At 51.2% G+C, this 18,477-nt stretch overlaps 7 protein-coding genes across 7 annotated transcripts; 4 read left to right on the top strand and 3 right to left on the bottom strand.

The window, feature by feature from the left end:
* EsH8_IX_000978 (CFEM domain-containing protein) lies at nt 1-646 on the top strand (the record flags this gene model as incomplete). The annotated part of the gene is made up of 2 exons (XM_083267314.1): nt 1-229; nt 279-646. The coding sequence occupies 2 exons, from the start codon at nt 1-3 to the stop codon at nt 644-646; spliced, it is 597 nt and encodes a 198-aa protein (XP_083130879.1).
* Nucleotides 647-1,097: 451 nt separating this feature from the next.
* On the bottom strand, nt 1,098-2,352 carry EsH8_IX_000977 (uncharacterized protein; the record flags this gene model as incomplete). Its single annotated transcript, XM_083267313.1, has 3 exons — nt 1,098-1,763; nt 1,864-2,094; nt 2,311-2,352. 3 exons carry the CDS (start codon nt 2,350-2,352, stop codon nt 1,098-1,100), a joined length of 939 nt encoding a protein of 312 aa, XP_083130878.1.
* Nucleotides 2,353-6,228: 3,876 nt separating this feature from the next.
* Nucleotides 6,229-7,924, bottom strand: EsH8_IX_000976 (uncharacterized protein; the record flags this gene model as incomplete). The annotated part of the gene is made up of 2 exons (XM_083267312.1): nt 6,229-7,366; nt 7,884-7,924. The coding sequence occupies 2 exons, from the start codon at nt 7,922-7,924 to the stop codon at nt 6,229-6,231; spliced, it is 1,179 nt and encodes a 392-aa protein (XP_083130877.1).
* A 2,045-nt stretch (nt 7,925-9,969) lies between these two features.
* EsH8_IX_000975 (Manganese/iron superoxide dismutase) lies at nt 9,970-10,779 on the bottom strand (the record flags this gene model as incomplete). The annotated part of the gene is made up of 4 exons (XM_083267311.1): nt 9,970-10,092; nt 10,164-10,566; nt 10,625-10,677; nt 10,732-10,779. The coding sequence occupies 4 exons, from the start codon at nt 10,777-10,779 to the stop codon at nt 9,970-9,972; spliced, it is 627 nt and encodes a 208-aa protein (XP_083130876.1).
* Nucleotides 10,780-11,570: 791 nt separating this feature from the next.
* Nucleotides 11,571-12,133, top strand: EsH8_IX_000974 (uncharacterized protein; the record flags this gene model as incomplete). Its single annotated transcript, XM_083267310.1, has 2 exons — nt 11,571-11,794; nt 11,893-12,133. 2 exons carry the CDS (start codon nt 11,571-11,573, stop codon nt 12,131-12,133), a joined length of 465 nt encoding a protein of 154 aa, XP_083130875.1.
* A 713-nt stretch (nt 12,134-12,846) lies between these two features.
* On the top strand, nt 12,847-13,984 carry EsH8_IX_000973 (uncharacterized protein; the record flags this gene model as incomplete). The annotated part of the gene is made up of 4 exons (XM_083267309.1): nt 12,847-12,951; nt 13,024-13,256; nt 13,321-13,667; nt 13,740-13,984. 4 exons carry the CDS (start codon nt 12,847-12,849, stop codon nt 13,982-13,984), a joined length of 930 nt encoding a protein of 309 aa, XP_083130874.1.
* Nucleotides 13,985-15,490: 1,506 nt separating this feature from the next.
* Nucleotides 15,491-16,477, top strand: EsH8_IX_000972 (uncharacterized protein; the record flags this gene model as incomplete). Its single annotated transcript, XM_083267308.1, has 1 exon — nt 15,491-16,477. One exon carries the CDS (start codon nt 15,491-15,493, stop codon nt 16,475-16,477), a length of 987 nt encoding a protein of 328 aa, XP_083130873.1.
* Nucleotides 16,478-18,477: the final 2,000 nt, after the last annotated feature.

Raw genomic sequence — 18,477 nt, 5'->3', positions numbered from 1 at the left:
ATGAAGTACTCTCTTGCAATCGCCGCCTTCGTTGGTCTTGTCGCCGCCCAGGTCGACCCTACCATCATCCCCGAGTGTGCTCGCAAGTGCTTGTCTGACGCCACCGCCGCGGTCACCACTTGCAAGGAGGGCGACTACGTCTGCACCTGCTTGAAGGCAAACAAGGATGCCATCCAGACCGCAGCCACCAGCTGCGTCATCGCGGCCTGCACTGTGGAAGTGGCCCTCAGTAGGTTTTACTTGTCTTTTATCCATCTACACAGCTGACGATTCCTTAGACGAGGTCCTCCCCGCCTCCGACAAGCTCTGCGCTGCTGCCGCCGCCGGTGGCGCCTCAAGCTCGGCCGCTTCCTCTGTCGCATCCACCGTCTCTTCCGCCTCCGCCTCCGTGAGCATCCCTACCTCGGCCAGCGGTTCCGCAACCCTGCCCTTCGAGACCGAGACCGCCACTGCCTCTACCACTGCTTCCCCTAGCACCACCGTCGTTGTCACCCACACCACCAGTGTCGCGACCACCACCCGCGCTGCGACTACCGCTGCCAGCAACGGCACCGCGACCACCACTTCTGCCGTGCCCGCCGGTGCCGCCGGCATTGCCCCTCTCGGCGGTCTTGCCATGCTCGTCCTCGGTGCTCTTGCCATCTAAGAGGAGCCGTTTTGGGAATACGGTCTCGAAGCTGGAGTGCAGCAAGCGGTGTGCCTTGAGCAGGCCTCGAAGATGGCCGGTTCTTGTCCATACTTGCTGATGTAAAAAGATGCGATGAGATGGATCATGGTTGATGTTGTATGATAAAACTACCAATGTCGCAATGCTGGGTGCAGTGTCTGCGACTTTTATGTTACAGGACACATTGCATTCGGACACCTAGTTCGGAAACAATAAGGACATCCTGATATATAATATTAATACGTCTTACGACTATTCTCACATAATGTTTTTTCTCTTGATGTCGGTGGATTGCACACGAACAAAGCTGGATATTTTATCACTTCCTGAATGTCACCGGCGCCAAGGGCTGGTTCCACTCCGACCTGAAACCCGGATCTCTTCAGAACGTAGAGCAATATTCATATTTAAGAGTACGGCCAAGTTGCGTTCAGATTAGCAACAACATGAAAGTCCAACCTGCAACGACTGCAGTATACAGGGCATTTGGCAGCTTATAGAGCGCCGCAACCGAGGTGTGCGGTGTGTTGACCAAGATGTTGGCCTGTTTATCCACGTCTGGACAATTTCCGTCCAGAAGGTCTTGCATGCTGGAACGCTTCCGCACGGCAGCCTTCCCGTCCGGTGTGCACTCGCCCGTCTCGTACCCGCGTCGAAACTGAAGGGCGTTCGCAAACATGCGCGCTTTCTGATCTGTGGTGAACCCTTGCTCTGGGATTTTGCCGCGGCACGAGGAGTACTGTTTGAAGAGCCAACCAGTCAGTTCCGCAACCTCAAACCGGAAGACTTGAGAAGATACAAACAGAGACCGGCGAGGACTTACACTCATGTAGTTGTTGATGTCAACTGACGGGCCGCCTGCACATGTAACTTGCGAGCACTGATACAAAACATCTTGGTTGCCCGAGGTCTGTGTGGCATTGGTTAAGCCACTCTGAGCGACACACTGCTGGCCAACCTCGGCGAACGTATGACCAAGGCCAAACCAGTGGCCGACATCGTGAATGAGGGTCGTAGAATTGCCGCCTTGAACATGTGCCTCTTCAATTACAATGCCGTCATCTTCATCAAGTACCTCGTTGGGGAACGTAGCATACTGTTTCATCATCACAGTCAGCCCGGTTTTGCTACGTTTTGCAAGTTATCATGAAGGGAAATGGAGGAGGGGGAGGGGGGACAGCAATAAGGCTGCGTACGCTGTTGAGATCCTGCTTATCTTTGTCATTGCTGCGAAGAGCGTTGACAATCCAGACAGTCAGCATGAGTTTCCCTGGAGCACGCGTTCGACGCTGCCATTCCTGGAGCTTGGTCTCACGTCTTGAGACGCTGGTCCAGTCCTCGCTCGCTTTAGGCTCCCACCAGTTCAGCGCCATGAACTTGAAGTTGATCTTCACCGCTCCCAAGGCTTCGTTTAGGAGATTGACCTGCTGAGAGTCAGCCAACAGTGTGATGATTACAGACTGCAGACACTCACTTGCGCTTGAACTCTTGTCTCCAACTCGTTCGGTCGGGCAGCTGTTGCTGAAGCCCTCATGTAATGGAAATAGACTCCAACCTCTAGCGAATCAACGGCTTTGCAGTTGTTGAAGCCTCGAAGATCTCTAGACACCAATGGCATCCATTCCATTACATTATCAACAAACCCCTTTCTCTTGACTAATCTTCTGGAATACAGATTCTGGCATTGTGAGATGCTGGACGGAATGAATACCTTCCCAATGTCAACTGGCGCCGGGTCTTTGTTAACAAAGTACTCAAAATAGGCCGTCTCCAAGATAGCAAGCGACTTCGCATTTTGATTTGAAATGGCCTTATCTGGAATGTTGGCAGTCAGCTCGGCATTGAACTGGTCCGTAGACGCCGTATCGGGAGGTGTCGGTGTATTGGACTCTGGCACGTCTTTCACGGAAGTCTCGTCGACGATTTTGAAGTTGTCAGAAGGTTGTGCTGCAAATGAGGCAGTGGTGGCAAGGCCAGGCGCAGAAACTGATCCCGTAGCTAGCCCTGCATCGCCGTCCCCGGTCCCGGATCTGCTGATGTTAATGGGAGAGCAGCTAGAATTGGGGCAGAAGACATACGATCCTGCCGAAGCAGTGCCGCTAGAGCCTCCAGCACCACGAGTGCCAGAAGCTTCAGTTGCCGCAGTCTTTGTGCCGCCCGAGCCTTCGGTTGAGACCACGGCTACAGAGGCGCGGGGTGATTCGGATTGTCCTTGAGTGCCCTGTACAGAGTTAGAAACGATGCCGTTCGGTGGTGGTACAGACGAGGCTGCCGGCTGTTGGGAATTCTGTTTCGGAGGGTTACTATTTTGCCCCGATGGCTTCGCCACTGTCGTAGCTGCTGGTTTTCCAGCCGCTGTGATGCCATCCGAAGGAGGGACATCAAGTCTTATGGAAGGTGAAGCTTTGGCGCCATCGGCGCCTGAGGGGGCATTTTTCTGACTAACCGGAGGAGCTGTGTGGATATAATATGTTAGTAATAAGACACCAAACAAGTATCGCAGCAGAGACCTCAGAACTATATATGAACTCTTGATATCGTTTCAAACACACATGCTTAAGATGGTTGATAGGGTAGGGGTTGTATCTGCTGGCGCGGGGACTTGGAATTCAATAACTAGTGAGTGGTACTTTACCTGAGACACTATTGGCGCCTGATGGTTTTCCGGCAGACGTTTCTGCAGGTTTTTCAGTTGTCTCTGAAGGTTTGGCGACAGATGACTCTGCCGGTTTGCCAACTGGCGATTCTGTGGGCTTTGCAGCGGACGACTCTGCTGGTTTTTCGACAGAAGTCGCTGGTACGTCGGCAGCGGGAGAACTCTGTGCATATCCTCCAGCGGACAGCGCAAGTAAGACGAGCAGCAGAGGTGGCACTCTCATTGTGATTTTGTGAAGGGAAAATACTAGCGTGTTGACTCCAAACCTGCCCGGAAATCGAGCTAAAGGGGGAAAAGAACGAGCAACGCGAAAGTGGTTCCAAAGGTGAGCATTATATGTGATCAATCACTACACTCCGCACTCTCGTAGCTCGCTAGCTTTCCCACGCCCGTTTAAAGCAGCAGCCAAGAATAGCAGCCACAGCACGCCACAGCAACCAACAGGGGGAAATGAATGGTATGAACGCAACCAAATACTCCAATCAGTCGTTGCAAAGGACTCGTGGTAAAACCGGGCTCAATGAGCTTCTGGCTGGTGCCAAGCCTTTTGGTACGCGCCAAACCCAAGCCACAAGGTTAGCAGCGCTTCAGCCGCAGCGGTGGAGGTATTCCCTCAACCATGCGCCGCAATAGAGCTCTTGGCAAGTCTCCTCAGCTTTGAAAAACAACAAAAGTTTGCATGGATCACTGGGCGGGGAAATGGCAGCTAAAGTGCATCAGCTGAACGTTGACCTTGAATCGGATGTGTTCATCCTCAGCCCTTAATGTACGTCCGATTTAGGTTAGAAGGGATCGGCAGACATGCTAGATCAATTTGGGTTTCTTCGACAAGGCTTTCCCATACCTACTCCAGACTCTTTAAGGAATTTCAGATTTAGGCAAGCTGGGCTCGCAGGCAAGCAGGGAACCATGCCTCTGGTTCCAAAAATGAAGAGGGACCATCCTGTCCGGTTTGAGATACTCGTTGAGCCAGTCACCCGAAGTGCATTTACGCCCGCCCCTAGATGAATTGGTTACTTCTCCTCGGTCGCAAAGGTGGATGAGACAAAGTCCCACTGTTACTGCTCTTTGCTGTCTTTGATGTCCCTGGTAACAGTGGGACTTTTTCTCGCCAATATATATGATGCCAGTGTCTTCTTTTAACGTTAAAACGTTTGCGGTCGCCTGCCAGGTCACAATGGTATGGCCAGGCCTAGAAGCATACTAAGATCTTGGCCTTCCAAGTGATTTGCATGGCTCATGTACACTTGTGGGTCACATGTGAACCTTGTGAGGTATTCACCAATCAAATATTCTCCTCCAGGTCTAAATAGGTAAATAGTCACAAATGAAATCCATCACCGAGCTGAATGATTCTTGACCAGCCAGCGCATACCTCATGCTACCCTTAACCTATTTAGAATGGTCGCCTCTGAAGAACGCTGAATTGAACAAAAGTAAGCGGAGAATACTGGTCCGATATGATGGATACCCAAAGGAATGGCTTCTCGATTGCGGAATCCTAGAGCAATATCTTACCAGGGACGCACCAAGTTCGGTAGAAGGAGGTAGCCTAAGAACTGAGACAGTGATCATCACAGTTAGCGTGCCAATATCGACCCGAAGATGTGGAATGATGCGACTGAGAATTATTTAGAAGTCAGAACCTAGGACGAGGCATGCGATTTTCAAACAGTGGGCAGACGGATCAGTGAGTAGGGTGTCGCAATTGCGCAGACGCCAGATTTCGCTTGACATTTCCAGCATTGACAGTTGCTGACCGCTGTTCTTCGCCCTCTAGGTTCCGGGAAATAACTCAAACAGGCTGCAGTTGTTTGATTAACAATGCCGCTCATCCCACTGCGACCATGAACAACTGCTGTTTTGATTATGGATCCTCAGCCAATCATCTACTGCTCCCCGCAATCCTGTCTAGGCACCGTGGCTCAATGTGCGCCATGTGAAAACATTTGCGCTTATGCTGTAACGTTGACTGTATAAAGTGATGTCCCCTCATACCAGAATGGGTGGTAAATCTGGGCAGGGGGTTCGAGTGGCCGTTCATCTGAATTATCATGTTTGTCTTAGCCTTGACGTGAACCTGTAAAATTGGTCTCATGCGGCGACCACCACCATGATAATAGAAAGGCGATAGATAGTCTCTGGAATGTCTCTTGGGGCTAAGAACTGTAAATTGACATGAGAATGAGCTTGATGTACGCATAAGCCTTGGGTTCATGGCTAGTTCGGTCATCATGAATGGTCGATCCACCCCCTCAATGGGTTGAATCGTCGGTGTAGACCTAAAAAGGTTAGCTGGTGATAAAATGAACCTTGGTAATAACTAGAGTAGCCTGCCATTAGTCGTCTTAGGCTGGTTACTTAGAAGCATTACTATATTTAGCTACCTCATAGAGTTCCAACAATTTTAAGGATTCCCATGGTAAAATGACAGGCATGATCGTAATTCCAGGAAACTTTATTCGACTGTTGTATTTCAAGTGTCACCGAGACGAATGATCTTTAACATCACACAAGGAATAAACTAATAAGAACTGGGAGAGGGTATGTAGTTGTATGATATGGCCATTGACAACCTAGTGGTTACGAAGAATCTGTCATGCAAGGGTTGGATAGATTTTGCAAGCCTAGAAACAATCTCGGAATATCATTTACTAGATTCATTACATAGTCCATGCCAGTTCTTGGACTTTGCAAGACAAAGCAAAAACACATCTTCAAACTCTCAGCGCAAAAAGGATCTAAATGAATGTCAAGAAGCGAATCACCCTTTGTACCGCACCCTCTCACGTCAGTCGCCAGACATGATGCTGCAACTGCTTCTATCTATTTCTCTACCGCCAAAACGCGCCATGTTCTTGCAACGAAAGCAACTTGGCAGCGCAGGGGTCTTCCATCGCATGACTTAGTGACCAAAGTCATAACCTCCGTAGATGGCAGAGCTCGAGCTGGTCGAGGTGTGCTCATCAGTCGTTCGATTTTCAAGGGTTGCCGGAGTGGGTGACGCATTGGACAACGAGGGCGTTACCAGAGTCGGCCGAGCACTAGCAACCGTGGTGCCGGGAGATGAACTGGAAAGACCATACCCAGTCGAGCTCAACTCGTCCAATGAAGTAGGATACTCGTACCCACCTGCAATACTAGTATCTGTTGGTGTAACCAAGGATGGAAGCGCACTTGAAACCGTAGTACCAGGCAATGAGGTTGGATATCCAGACTCGTAGCCACCGGGAATGTCAGAGGTGCTGCTCGAAACGAGCGAAGCCTTGGCGCTCTCCACAGTCGTTCCAGGAGATGATGTGGAATGGTCATATCCTCTATGACTAGTGCTCGAGGTAACGGTGGTTGAAGGGAGGATCAAGCTGGGCAAAGTGTTAGCGATGGTAGTTTGTGGAACGGAAGCGATGTCTGACTTGGAACTCGGGCTTTTGGTGCAGGACTCCTTGCCAATGGATGTGAAATAGGATGCAGCTATGGAAGAAACCGGCGCGGTGCTACTGGTCGATGTGGTGATGGTACTGGTGCCCCAAGTGGAAGCAAGGGTGGTGCCGTAACTCAGTGTTGCCGACAGCCGAATCGAACTGCTTGAAATAGATGAAGAAGGGAATCCACTGGATACTCCTGTGCCGATGCTAGTGGTTGAGGTGTAGCCGGTGCCGGTGCTGAGGGGAATGCTGCGCGTGACAGTGACAAAGATGGTCGATCTCAGAGTGGTACGGGAGCGGGAGCGGGAGAGTGTAGACGCTCCTGGAAGCTGAGATGCAACAGTGGTGTTGATGACCGTGGTGTACGAGGTGACGGTGTAGGAGGCAGGAGATGTGGTAGAGTTAACCTCAGAAGATGAGGATGGTCGAGGTGGAATGGGGATGCCGGGAATTGTGAAAGTCGACGAGACTGCTCCCAAAGTGCTGGAATTTTCCGTGGGCTGAGTAGTTCGGGTAGTGTTGCTCCAGATGCTCGACGACGGGTAAGGCTTGCCACTTGTCAGGCTTGTAACAGCGGTGCCAGTGCCGTGCGCGGATGAGCTGTAGAAGCTCCGGGTCCTATCAGTAAAGTCAGTAAACAGGTATGGATGATTGGATCGGATAGCTCACGAGGTGTTGTTCACTCTCCAAGTGGACGACGAGCTCGGCGTCCCAGCACTAGGCAGCTGCGAAGATACTGTAGTACCAGGAGTAGACGTCTCAGTGGGAGTTGCCCAGGTCAGAGTTGGAGAGGATACAGCAATCCAGGAAGAAGTACTGGATTTGGATTGGGAGGTCGAGTTGGTGAAGCTGGTGGACGAAGAAGAGAGGGGTGGAATGGTGCTCAATGGTAGAGTGGGAGACGTCAAGTCTCCAAGATTCGAGCTGGTGGTAGAAGGGGCGCAAGTGTAGAAGTATGGTTCAGTCTCTGTCAATGTCTCGGTGACGGTAACGGTCGTAGCGCACTGGGCGCCGCAAGCTGTGACAGTCACTGTCGTCGGAGGGCGTGGGAGAAGGTATGCGGCATTAGGTATGGCGGTTACAGATGAGGCACTGAAACGTTAGTGTTGGCCATATACTGATGGGGAATACTTACGCAAGACCCAAGAGGGTGATACAAATGGTGAAAGAAATCATGATGAGGTGGAGAAACGAATTATCAAACGAGTGTGATATCGCAACAGTGAGCGATGATAGGCAAGAGCAGAAATGATCATGGCCAATCTTCTCTGGGTCGGCCAATTTATATCAGGAGGTTTGACCCTTGTGTGCCGACGAAGTCAATAACACAGCCAACGAAGAGCATGCGCGATTCGAACGCCGACGGGATGATTGGCAGATGCCCCCATCACGCAAGTTGCCGCCCCCATCTAGAACGGGCTTCGATAAGGAGGTGTATGCAGGCCACCGCCGAGGACCAAGCCACGGCACTCAGTGTCCCGGTATTGCATACCAAAAGTAACTGGCACACCGCTCCGTACTTGACATCGGTGGGAGGATACCTAACAAATGACAATAGCAGCAAGGTAACCGGGAACCCCGCCCGAGTAGCAGCCAGTCTATCCGAGACCAGCCTTGATGGTTCTTTCATACAGCTGTTTGGCTTCTAATAATATGCGGGTGCGAGAATGCAAATATCTGATGGCGTCAACTTGCCATTTGTTGCTTTCTTTTTGGGCTCGTGTCTATCAAACCAAAACGTGGAAAGCTGCATGCTTCGGGGGTTGCTTCCGAGTTGACAGTCAAGACCCGACAGAGACACCAGCCTATGCAGCAACAGCTAGCATCTATGAAGTATCCCGAAAGGTCAAATTGGGCGGAAAACAGAGAGCGGGCGGGAATTCAGAGCCGTAATAACGACGGCTGCACGTGCCCTGACTTCGGCTGCAAGTTTCCGTCGCACAAATCTGCGGGAACACCAAACCGATTGCGCGCTCCAACCAGACAGCAAGATTGTGGACGATCGAGGCCAAATAGGACAGAAGACACAGCTGCTTTGAATGTGAGAACTCAAGCAGATCCCAGGCTAGCCTGATGTTGTGATCATGAATCCTGAAAGCGTTCCAAAGACTTGGGTTCACCATCCTAGGTACAACAGCTGTTGTATCGAGAATTATGCATGGTGTGTGTGCTGCAGAAAGCTTTACTTGTTGGTACTGAAGCACCATGCAGTACGAAAACAGTTGACTGCGTCGTGTGTGTACCTGCATCGGCTAGGATGCACATTGCCGGCAATTCAAGGGGACGAATAAGCTAGCAGCCCAGATATACCTTCTGTTGCAAAATAATTGAATCACAATTAGGTCAATCAAAAATCAGATCAGTTTTTGTGTCGCGTGTGGCTGGTTCGCGGCGATGTGTAATGCAGGCAGGCAGGCAGACCAGAGATGCGGCAAGGTTGACAGTCACTATCTGCCAGAAATGGCGGGGGAACACGCTGACCGCTGTGGGGTGTTAAAATAAATGTCAGTTTGCGGCCGGTTCTCCTGGAACATTTCGGAAAGTTTTCATTAAACGGGTCGTTCGGACCAGACATTCTGTTTGCATTCCATCCAGCGTTGCGTGGTCCGTCTCACATCCGTCGGTGTTTGTCTTCGCTAGCCTTCGGGATTTAGGACAGGGCTCGCGTGTCTTCCTCTAAACGAACATGTTTGACCAAACCTTGAGATCAGTTTCCCATGCGACGGTACCTCCTTGTGGCATGGCTGACAATGTTCAAAGAAACCTGTCGTGATGCAAGGGTCTTACTTCAGATTGCTAAGGTGTTGCATTTCCGCAAGTGGCGACCAACTCAGGCCATTAGCACTTTATTTCTAGGCAGGGAATACACAGGTAGCCGGGAACGCCTTGAAGCTTACAATGAAAAAACAAGTCCAAGATCTCACGAGTGCATGTTACACCGCCTGGCAGGGTTCATGCTGACAGGACACCCTGCGGCACGGTTCACTTGAAATCAGGCCTGATTGTCGATTCCCAGCCACTTTCTTTTCATTTTTGTTACACTGACTGAGCTACCTTGGGTAGAGGAGTAAGTGAACCCCAGATTGCACCCACAAACTGATCAATTTGTCACGCCCCCTTACTGCTGTGCCCGCAATTCTTGCATTGAAAGCTTGTCAACTGCGCCAAGGACAAACATCCAGACTCTTCTAACGCGTGGCCGACCGGTAAATTTATTTCGCTCAGAGAACCGCCTTGAGGGCCTTGAATGTGTCATCTCGGCTACCCGCGAACCTCGACTCTGACGTCTTCCAGTTGATGACGTTCCAAATATTCTCGACGTACGCCGCCTTGCCGTTCAGATACTGTGTGTCGAACCATGTCAGTTACATCGTCCAACGCAGAATCACACAGCAAGGAAAACATGGCCACAAACCTGAAGGTAGTACGCGTGCTCCCACATGTCGACACCAAAGACGGGCACGCCCTTGGTGATAGGGTCTTGGTCTTTCGTGGTGACAATGCTGAGGCCTGTTACATCGTCCTTGACCAGCCAACCCCAGCCGCTACCCGTGATGCCGAGCAGCGCGGTGTTGAATGCCTGCTTGAACTTTTCGAGGTCGCCCCAAACACGTGTGATCTCGGCAATGAGCTTGGGTGCGGCATCAGGCGAGGCGTCTGGGCTTGAAGCGGGAGAGAGATTCTCCCAAAACAGGGAGTGGTTAATGTGGCCGCCACCGTGGAAGTTGAGAGCTGCAAGGACGGCGAAGCGGTTCTGGAGGGGGTTGGCATTGTAGGTCTCGATGGCCTTGTTCAGGTTCGTGACGTATGTTTGGTGGCTGCAGATGCCGCAAGGTTAACATTCTCTTCTTCCGTATTATCGCATAAGCCACTTACTGCTTGCTGTGATGCAGCTCCATTATCTGGCCCGAGATGTACGGCTCAAGGGCCTGAAGGAGAAGTCAGCATTCAGTACTGATTTGGGTGAATCAGGAAGCACATACATCGTAAGCGTAGGGGAGCTTCGGCAGTGTGTACTGTGCGTTGGCCATTTTGCTGTATGTGATGCTTGTTACTCGTCTTGTTGAAGTTGGTATTGTTTCTCTGGGTTGATCGAAATGAGGTTGAAGAAGAGAAGCGTGAACAATGGAGGGGTAAAGCGGTGGATTTGAGAGGAAGGGTGACGATGACCATCATCTCAAGGAGGGGTAGTGAGCACATTTCATCATCTCGGAATCCATGGGTGTCTTCTCCGTCTCCGTAAAGGCCGATGATGTGATGGACACCTTGATGGCTCCCCTTCCCTTCCCATAGCCTCGACCACTTGAAATTGTGCATGGGTTATGATCTTGAGGTAGGTGGAGACCAAACCCATCAGAACTCAATCATCACGCATTTTTGGATGGAATTTAGAATGCGATAACTGCTATAACCCCGTGTTTTGGCTACTTTGCGATGGCGAGCAATGCAGGTTGGCATAAACTTGATCAATATTGCTCTAACTTGCTCACCAGAGAACTCACGTGCACGGTCTCGGATTACCGACTCTGAAGAGGTAGTGGAGCGTGATTGGTTGAGCTATTGTTAGCGAACGTGCGGAGATGCCCCGGGCCGGGCCCGTTCGCGCTCGTTTTGGGATGACAGGGATGAGTGAGCACCTTGAGGGAGTTGTTGAGCTGGTTCAGGACTTTATAGAATCAGATGGGCGCTGCGTCGTTTTCACATAATTATCCTCCTTGGTTATTGTATTTTTCAACACACAAAGACCAACTCAAACTGTCCAGACTTGCCTGATAAAAACACGAAAGCCCTTCTACCACGTCCTTGAATTCACACAGCGACCATGTGCGGCCCAGACACTTGCACCAAACCCAGAGGCGGCGCATTGGCCGTGCTCAACCACCCCTTCAGCCAACACACTTCGTCAGCATCTAGTTATAGATTACGGGGGGATCTCGCATTTCATACCCCCGGGAAACCAGGCAGTTCGTTCGCCACACATGCTCGAATCACGAGCGGGGAAAACTGCGATGTGCAGTCCTTGGCCGACATGGTTGTTGTCATCCAGTAAGTTGCGCCACGGCGGGCTAGGCCACGCACAGCCCGGCGAGATCCCAGCCAACGCAGACGCAGGCATAATGGCTAACGAAAGTCCGCTGGAACAGTAAATCTGGTGACCTCACCCGAAGACCCGAAGACTGCGGCCTTTTCCACCGCATCGCCTTCTCCGGCGCCTCACTCCTCGAAGACGGTTCAACGCTTGAGCTGATGCTGCAGAGCCCAGTTTCGTTGCAGGTTGGCGACGACGGAATTATTGGCCGGAGGGTTTCGGTGTTTCCCAAAGCGGAAATGGTTGATGCTTGTGCAGAGGGAATCGTTGGTTTCAACTTCGTAAACGCTCTTTGATTTTGGGGGGGAACACCCACGATCGAACGGTGGCATGGCATACGGCGTTCATTTGATATTGGGAACTTTTGGTATTGATATTCAAACTATTTCGGTGCATGGGTTTGGGATTTAGGTGTAGAGCGGGGGATTTTTTTTCGTAATTACTTTCAGCAAACATCTAACAACAATGATTCAACCATACATCGCTGCGGTATTGCAGTGCTCTTTTTAAGGGAATTCGCATTGCGTTTCGATGATAGTGAATTGGTCTCAAACTTAGACATGAAGTATTAATAAATTCCCAAAGAAGCCGATGGCGTCGATTACTCTTTTCCGTTGTGCCGGCTCCGTGGCGGCGCATAATACCGGCATAGTAGGCAGCGCGGTGGCCGCGCGACCCGAAGCCCGAGCGTCACCAGCAGCTCGAAATCGGCTTGGTAACTCCGCATCCGCATTTGTAACCTTTGTATCCAAATTTTGCAGAGGCCGGCGGGATAGCCAACTGAACTTGGCTGGATTTGGATGTCTGATTGCCAACTAAGGACAACATGGACGGTCAGCAACGTCCGTTGCTCGCCGGCGGGATATTGTGATCTCGAGCCCTATATATGTACTCATTGTGTACCCAAATGAAATGGCCAGAACCAAACCAGAAACATCCTAATGCAATAAAACCCTCATTGGAATTCCCATTCCGTTCAGACTCGAATTGCTCAAGCTTAGCCGTCGACATGACTGTTGTCGCCGTTGCTGGAGGTACCGGCGGAATCGGAAAGACTATCATCGAACAACTCGTCCTCAGCGGGAAGCATGAGGTGCTTGTTCTCAGCCGACATGTAAGTGAAAGCCAGGTGCTAGAAGTTCTGGTTGTGACAAAATTTCATATTAATGATTCTAATATGCCGAAGGTGCCCGATCATCCGTCTCAAGATGGTGCTCAACTCATCCGTGCGGACTATGGAGACGTAGGCTCGCTCACCAGTCTCCTGGAGCTTAACAATGTAAACACGGTTATTAGCGCAATCGGAATGCACTCTGAAGAGACAGAGAAGGCGCAGCTCAATCTGATTGAGGCCGCGAAGCAGTCCGAAAAGACCAAAAGATTCATCCCAAGTGAATACGGAGCCTGTAACACTCTGGAGTACACACCTCCCAATACTTCGTCTCTCGTATCTGTACCCGTAATCACTGACAAATTTAATCAGACTTGCAAAGTCCGAGCCTTATGCAATGGTGTGGGTGAGAGCCGCCGAGGCCCTCAAAGCTTCCGGACTGCAGTACACGAGATTCGTGAATGGATTCTTCATGGATTACTGGGGAATGCCTCACATCAAGAGCCACATGCCATCTTATATCTGGGTCTTTGACATCGCCAACAGCCGAGCTGCCATCCCCGGAACGGGCGAGAACGTTATCAGTGTCACTTATACTATTGACGTAGCCCGCTTCGTCGTCCGGTCCCTCGAAGTCGACGACTGGCCCGAGTTCAGCATCGTTGTTGGCACTGACCTCACGTTGCTCGAAGCGCTGGCCATGATTGAGAATGTTCGCCGTACGTTGGGAATCCCCCCCCCCCCCACCCCCCCCGGGTTTTGCAAATTCTCATATTTGAATCGTACAGCAGGGAAGACATTCAGTGTCACCTACGATACCGAAGAGGACCTACAGCAGAATAAAGCGACCGTTTGGGGCGGTTACGATGGTGTTCCAACGGAAGAACTGGCTGGTTTAAATGCCATGTTTGGAAGAATGGCTGTTGGGGGCCATCTCATGATGCCCAGAGAGAATCGTCTTAGCGACAAACATCCTGACATTCGTCCGCTGACGGTCAAGGAACTTCTGGCCAAGACTTGGGCCAAACAACCATGAGGGTCCTGCAGCAACTCAGTAACCCTGCTGGCGGACTTGCAAATTTGCCTTGAAATTTGACTTGACAGAAATGTTCCTATTGTTGAGAGGCCTATTATTTAAATTCCGTACGCAGATGTCTCTTCTGTCTCGCATTTTTACTTGTTAAGTCTCCCCTTGACTTCTAATCTCGTGGTAATTTTTGAAGCCATGGGATATTGTGGCATCATGGCAACCCAGGAAGCTTTCACGCAGCTGAGCTAACCCTATCGTGGAGGACCTAAGCTCGCCGAATCCTATCGAAGTCCATAGTTATAAACCCCTGTCTTAGCGCGCATTGATGGGTGGTCCGGCTATGGATTCGTACTCGCACCCGGGGTCGGCAGTATGCTTAATGTGGAGCCTAGATTGGCCTGTATCATTCCCAGCCTTTAACATACGAAGACGAAGGCCTGAGCCTAATTGGTGAGTATGCATGTGTTTGCTCATAGTAGAACCTGCAATAGTGCCGCCTAGATTTAAAAAGCCCCGAAGGCCGATGAGATTGCAGCAAGCGTTTGATGATTGTCAAAAAATGCCTCGCTACTCGGCAAGATAGTTCACTGGTTCCTACTAATTCAGATGCTATGTTTCCTTAGCAGATGCTAAGGAGTTTGCCCCCTCCCTGATTGTGTGTCTGTGACGAGGAAGCTAAATCAGGACGTGACGTCGTGAACTATGTGAAGTCGGGGATTTTTTTTTTGTTTGCTTGTTTAGCATTTCACTTTAATTCGTTTGCGTACAAATGTGTAGTTTGTTGGGTAATATTTTCGAGAGTTGGTGGTGGTTAGTATACTAGAACTAGAGCCTGTGTAACTTGGAGTAGTCCGCCCCTCTCGCGTTCTCGGGTGGCAAACATACCGGTCGGTCCAAGAGGCCTGTAGCACAGTGGAGCCGAGCCCGTCGGCTGGCAAGCAGCAACGGAGAGGCCGGCCGCAGTAAACAAACTAGTATTTGGCAGTGCCTCGGCCAAATGCTCCATTTAGAAAGGCGGTGGGCTATTTACAGCATTTTTACTTGACGTCAAAGAAACCCTATTTCTCAAAGAGCCTCTTCCCAGTCGGGCGAAGCGGCCTACCTTTGGAGCCAAAGCAGTTCCCCGGCCACAATTATGGGGTGTCTCCCAGCGCTAGCTGGGCAATGAGATCATGAGCACAGTGGGGCCATCGAGTTGTCAACCTGAACGGGTTAGTTGCTAGGGAAAATGGCCAAAGCAACTAGTCGATACGAACAACTAGAATGTTTTTCCCGCCTTCCCGACCCCACAAATGGATAACCAGCCGCCATGAACACGAGATATTGACCGTTCCAACCGGTGGATGGAAACTTTCGAAGTCTTTCGACAACAGCCAAAATGCGTATATAACTGGGAATCAACTCTGCTCAATACAGCTCTTATTGTATTCGCAAATCATACTCATCCTCAACCAGTACGCCCAACTCCAGCAACCAGCCATTAAAAACACCTTTGTTACATACATCCCCACCATGATGCAAAAGTTCATCGTTGCTTTGGCGGTGGCCTCTGCCGTCTCCGCGGCGCCTACCCTCGCTCGCCGCGACGACTGCCAGGACGCTTACAAGGCATGCATCGCCGCCGGAACTGCAGAGGTCGCTTGCTCGTGCACCCTCACCGCCTGTGTGGGCGAAGACAATGCTCGCAACCGCGAGTTCTGCGCTAGCGCCACGGCCAACCTGCCCAAGCCCACCGCTACCGGGATCCCCGGCGGCTGCAACCCGGCTCACCCCGGATCTTGCCCTTCTTCATACTTCACCTATGGCACCGCAACCGCCTCGGTCCCCCTCAGCTCCGTCTCGGGCATCCCTGGTGGATGCAACCCTGCTCACCCGGGGTCCTGCCCATCATCATACCGGTACTTCAACTCCACCACGGCGACAGCGACAGCGACCGCGAGTGCCTCGGCTGCTTTCAGCTCCGTCTCGGGCATCCCCGGCGGCTGCAACCCCGCCCACCCCGGATCCTGCCCCTCATCCTACTTCACCTACCCCACCCTCTCCGCCACACCGGCACCTCCTGCTGCTACGCCAACCTCCGGATCCAGCGGCGACGCCCCCGGCTACCACGACCCCAAGCCTGTCGAGGGCAGAAAGTGGACCATCAAGGACTTGACCCGCTACTGCGGCGAGGACAACACCGGATGCGACTACAACTTCGCCATCGAGGCCGACGGCAAGACCGAGCGCTGCACCGTCATCCGCATGCCCGGGGCCAACGCCGCGACCGAGAGCTGGGCCGACCAGCCCTGCACGTCCGGCTCCAGCTTCAAGGTCTCTTGGGGCTACGTCGCCGAGCCCGCCCCGGCGTTTGCCGTCGTCACCGTCGTGCAGGGCAAGGAGCTGGCTTGGTTCGGCGTTTCCAACGTCAACGGCCAGGCTGTCACCGTCACCCCCTCCAACCCCTTCGGCTCGGGCCAGTATGGCAACCTGGGACCCGAGCAGGTTTACACCTACTAGGGGGCACGGGTAAAGATTCAAAAACAAAAAGCTATGAAAAAAAAAGACTGTATAAAATGAACGAATGACCAACGGCCGATAGACTACAAAGATTAGACACTCCTTCAGCTAATGTTTAAATAATAAACTTGCACTTGTACACTGCCAGATAGCCACACACTGCTCCTCCCATGTTCCTTGTTATCGAATGTTATTGGTGATACTGAATAACTGGGGAATGGGCGTGGATGTAAATGATCTTCTTTCCAGTTCACTTGGCACAGCTCGGCTGCTTGATCATATCCTCGTCTCCTTATGATCGGCCGACGCTTTGCCCTACTCGATCTTCTCCAACTTGAAGCGCTAACCTATCCGGTTTCTACTAAATAGCCCGCAGGGGTTGATACTTCCCAAGATCCGTTCATCTGCCCCTGTTTTCCCTCATGTTGTTGACCGTCCACCTCTGGCCGCGACGCATTCGCCATGCTTGCAACCTTTGCATGGTTTCCGCAACTCAATTTCCACAATCGAGAGGCGTGCACAGTCCGTAGGCAGGTTCGAATATGGTGCTGTGTCTAGCTGTCTTGTTTGGGCCGAAGTAGTCGTATACCAGTGGCAATAGTGAGGGGTGTTGTCGTCCAGGTCATGGTTGTACCACCGTAGTTGGGGCCTGCTCGTATGTTGTGGTTTGCGGCGGCCCTGTTCGTCGAATGCTGCGTGACGGCAGCCTACCCTGGCGCATTCGCAAACAATTACAATGGATGCGAGTCGGCACATTGCTAAGAACCTGAGCGCAGAGTTGTGGACCGATGATGAATGAGTATGAAATGGAAATGACAGGTGAAACCGAGGTTGCCGGGTTGATTCAAGAGCGGAATGTGTGGTGTTTTATACTCCGGGGGCCTGCCACTCTTATTCACTACGCTGCACTTCACCTGTCTCATACTGGAACAGTGAAGTGGTTGGTGTAATTCACTCATGTCGTCTCTCGCCATTGGAAATACACGCTCACTGATAGTTGTAGCCTCAATGGGGCACCAATGCTGCCGCCCTCTGATCATTAAACATGTCCGCTTCTAATGCACTACTATACAAATATCCAAAACAGTCGTCTTTACCAAACGACAACATCCTTAAGACGAAAAAGGATCATCGGCGAAGCTTTCAAACATTTACGTTAGCAAGAACCCAAATCACAACGGGTAACATATTACTCACAATGTGTTGCCGAGACCGTCGTCACAGACAAGTCGGCCTTGGACCGGGCTGCACTGAGCGCCGTCAAGGACGAACCTTCCTCCACTGTTGTCCTTTGCAGGAACAGACTGGGGTACGGGGAAAGCGGCAGCAGCCGAAATAATGCTGGCATAGGCAATAGTGATGGCCGAGAACTTCATTTTGAGTTGTGTGGTCGATGGGACTTTGCAGGTCAATTAATTAGACGAAGGCGCGTTGAGTTTTCGTGTCAGTTCTGGCCAGCCAGGATGGTTGCAAAATGTCAAATATAAGGAATAGCTTGCTTGTAGGTAACACACAAAGAATCAGAGTGCCTACTAACCTGGACGACCTGGTTTATTTTATATCAGTATGATAATTCCCGCGTAAAGGGGTGAGTCGCTTTCTTTGGTTGAGCTGAGACGATACAGGGGGCTTTTGAGACGAACACCCCCAGGAACTCCCCGTCAGCCGTCACTCACCCTGGTGTTGTCTCAGGTCCCCGCCCCCCATGATCCACAGTCGGCTAACATTTGTTACATCTAAGACAAAAAGGAGGTTGCGAATGTGTCTTATAATACCTAACCCTGTTCGATTATTGAATCTCAAAGTGGCTGCCATGAGAGCCTCTTGGTTAAGTCGGTTATCACTGTCGAGAAATTTGGAAATGAATCTGCGTGTCTTGACTAAGGTGCATGGCGAACATGCAGAACAAAACAAAGCTGTCGTAAAATGCCCATTCTGCATGTTTTTTATTTCAAGGGCTCTTTTCTGAGTTGTATAGTAACGTCGTGTAATATTCGGTC

Source organism: Colletotrichum jinshuiense, chromosome 9 (assembly GCF_051148585.1).
Source record: "Colletotrichum jinshuiense chromosome 9, complete sequence".
NCBI lineage: Eukaryota > Fungi > Ascomycota > Sordariomycetes > Glomerellales > Glomerellaceae > Colletotrichum > Colletotrichum jinshuiense.
This window is presented reverse-complemented; position numbering and strand designations above follow the sequence as displayed.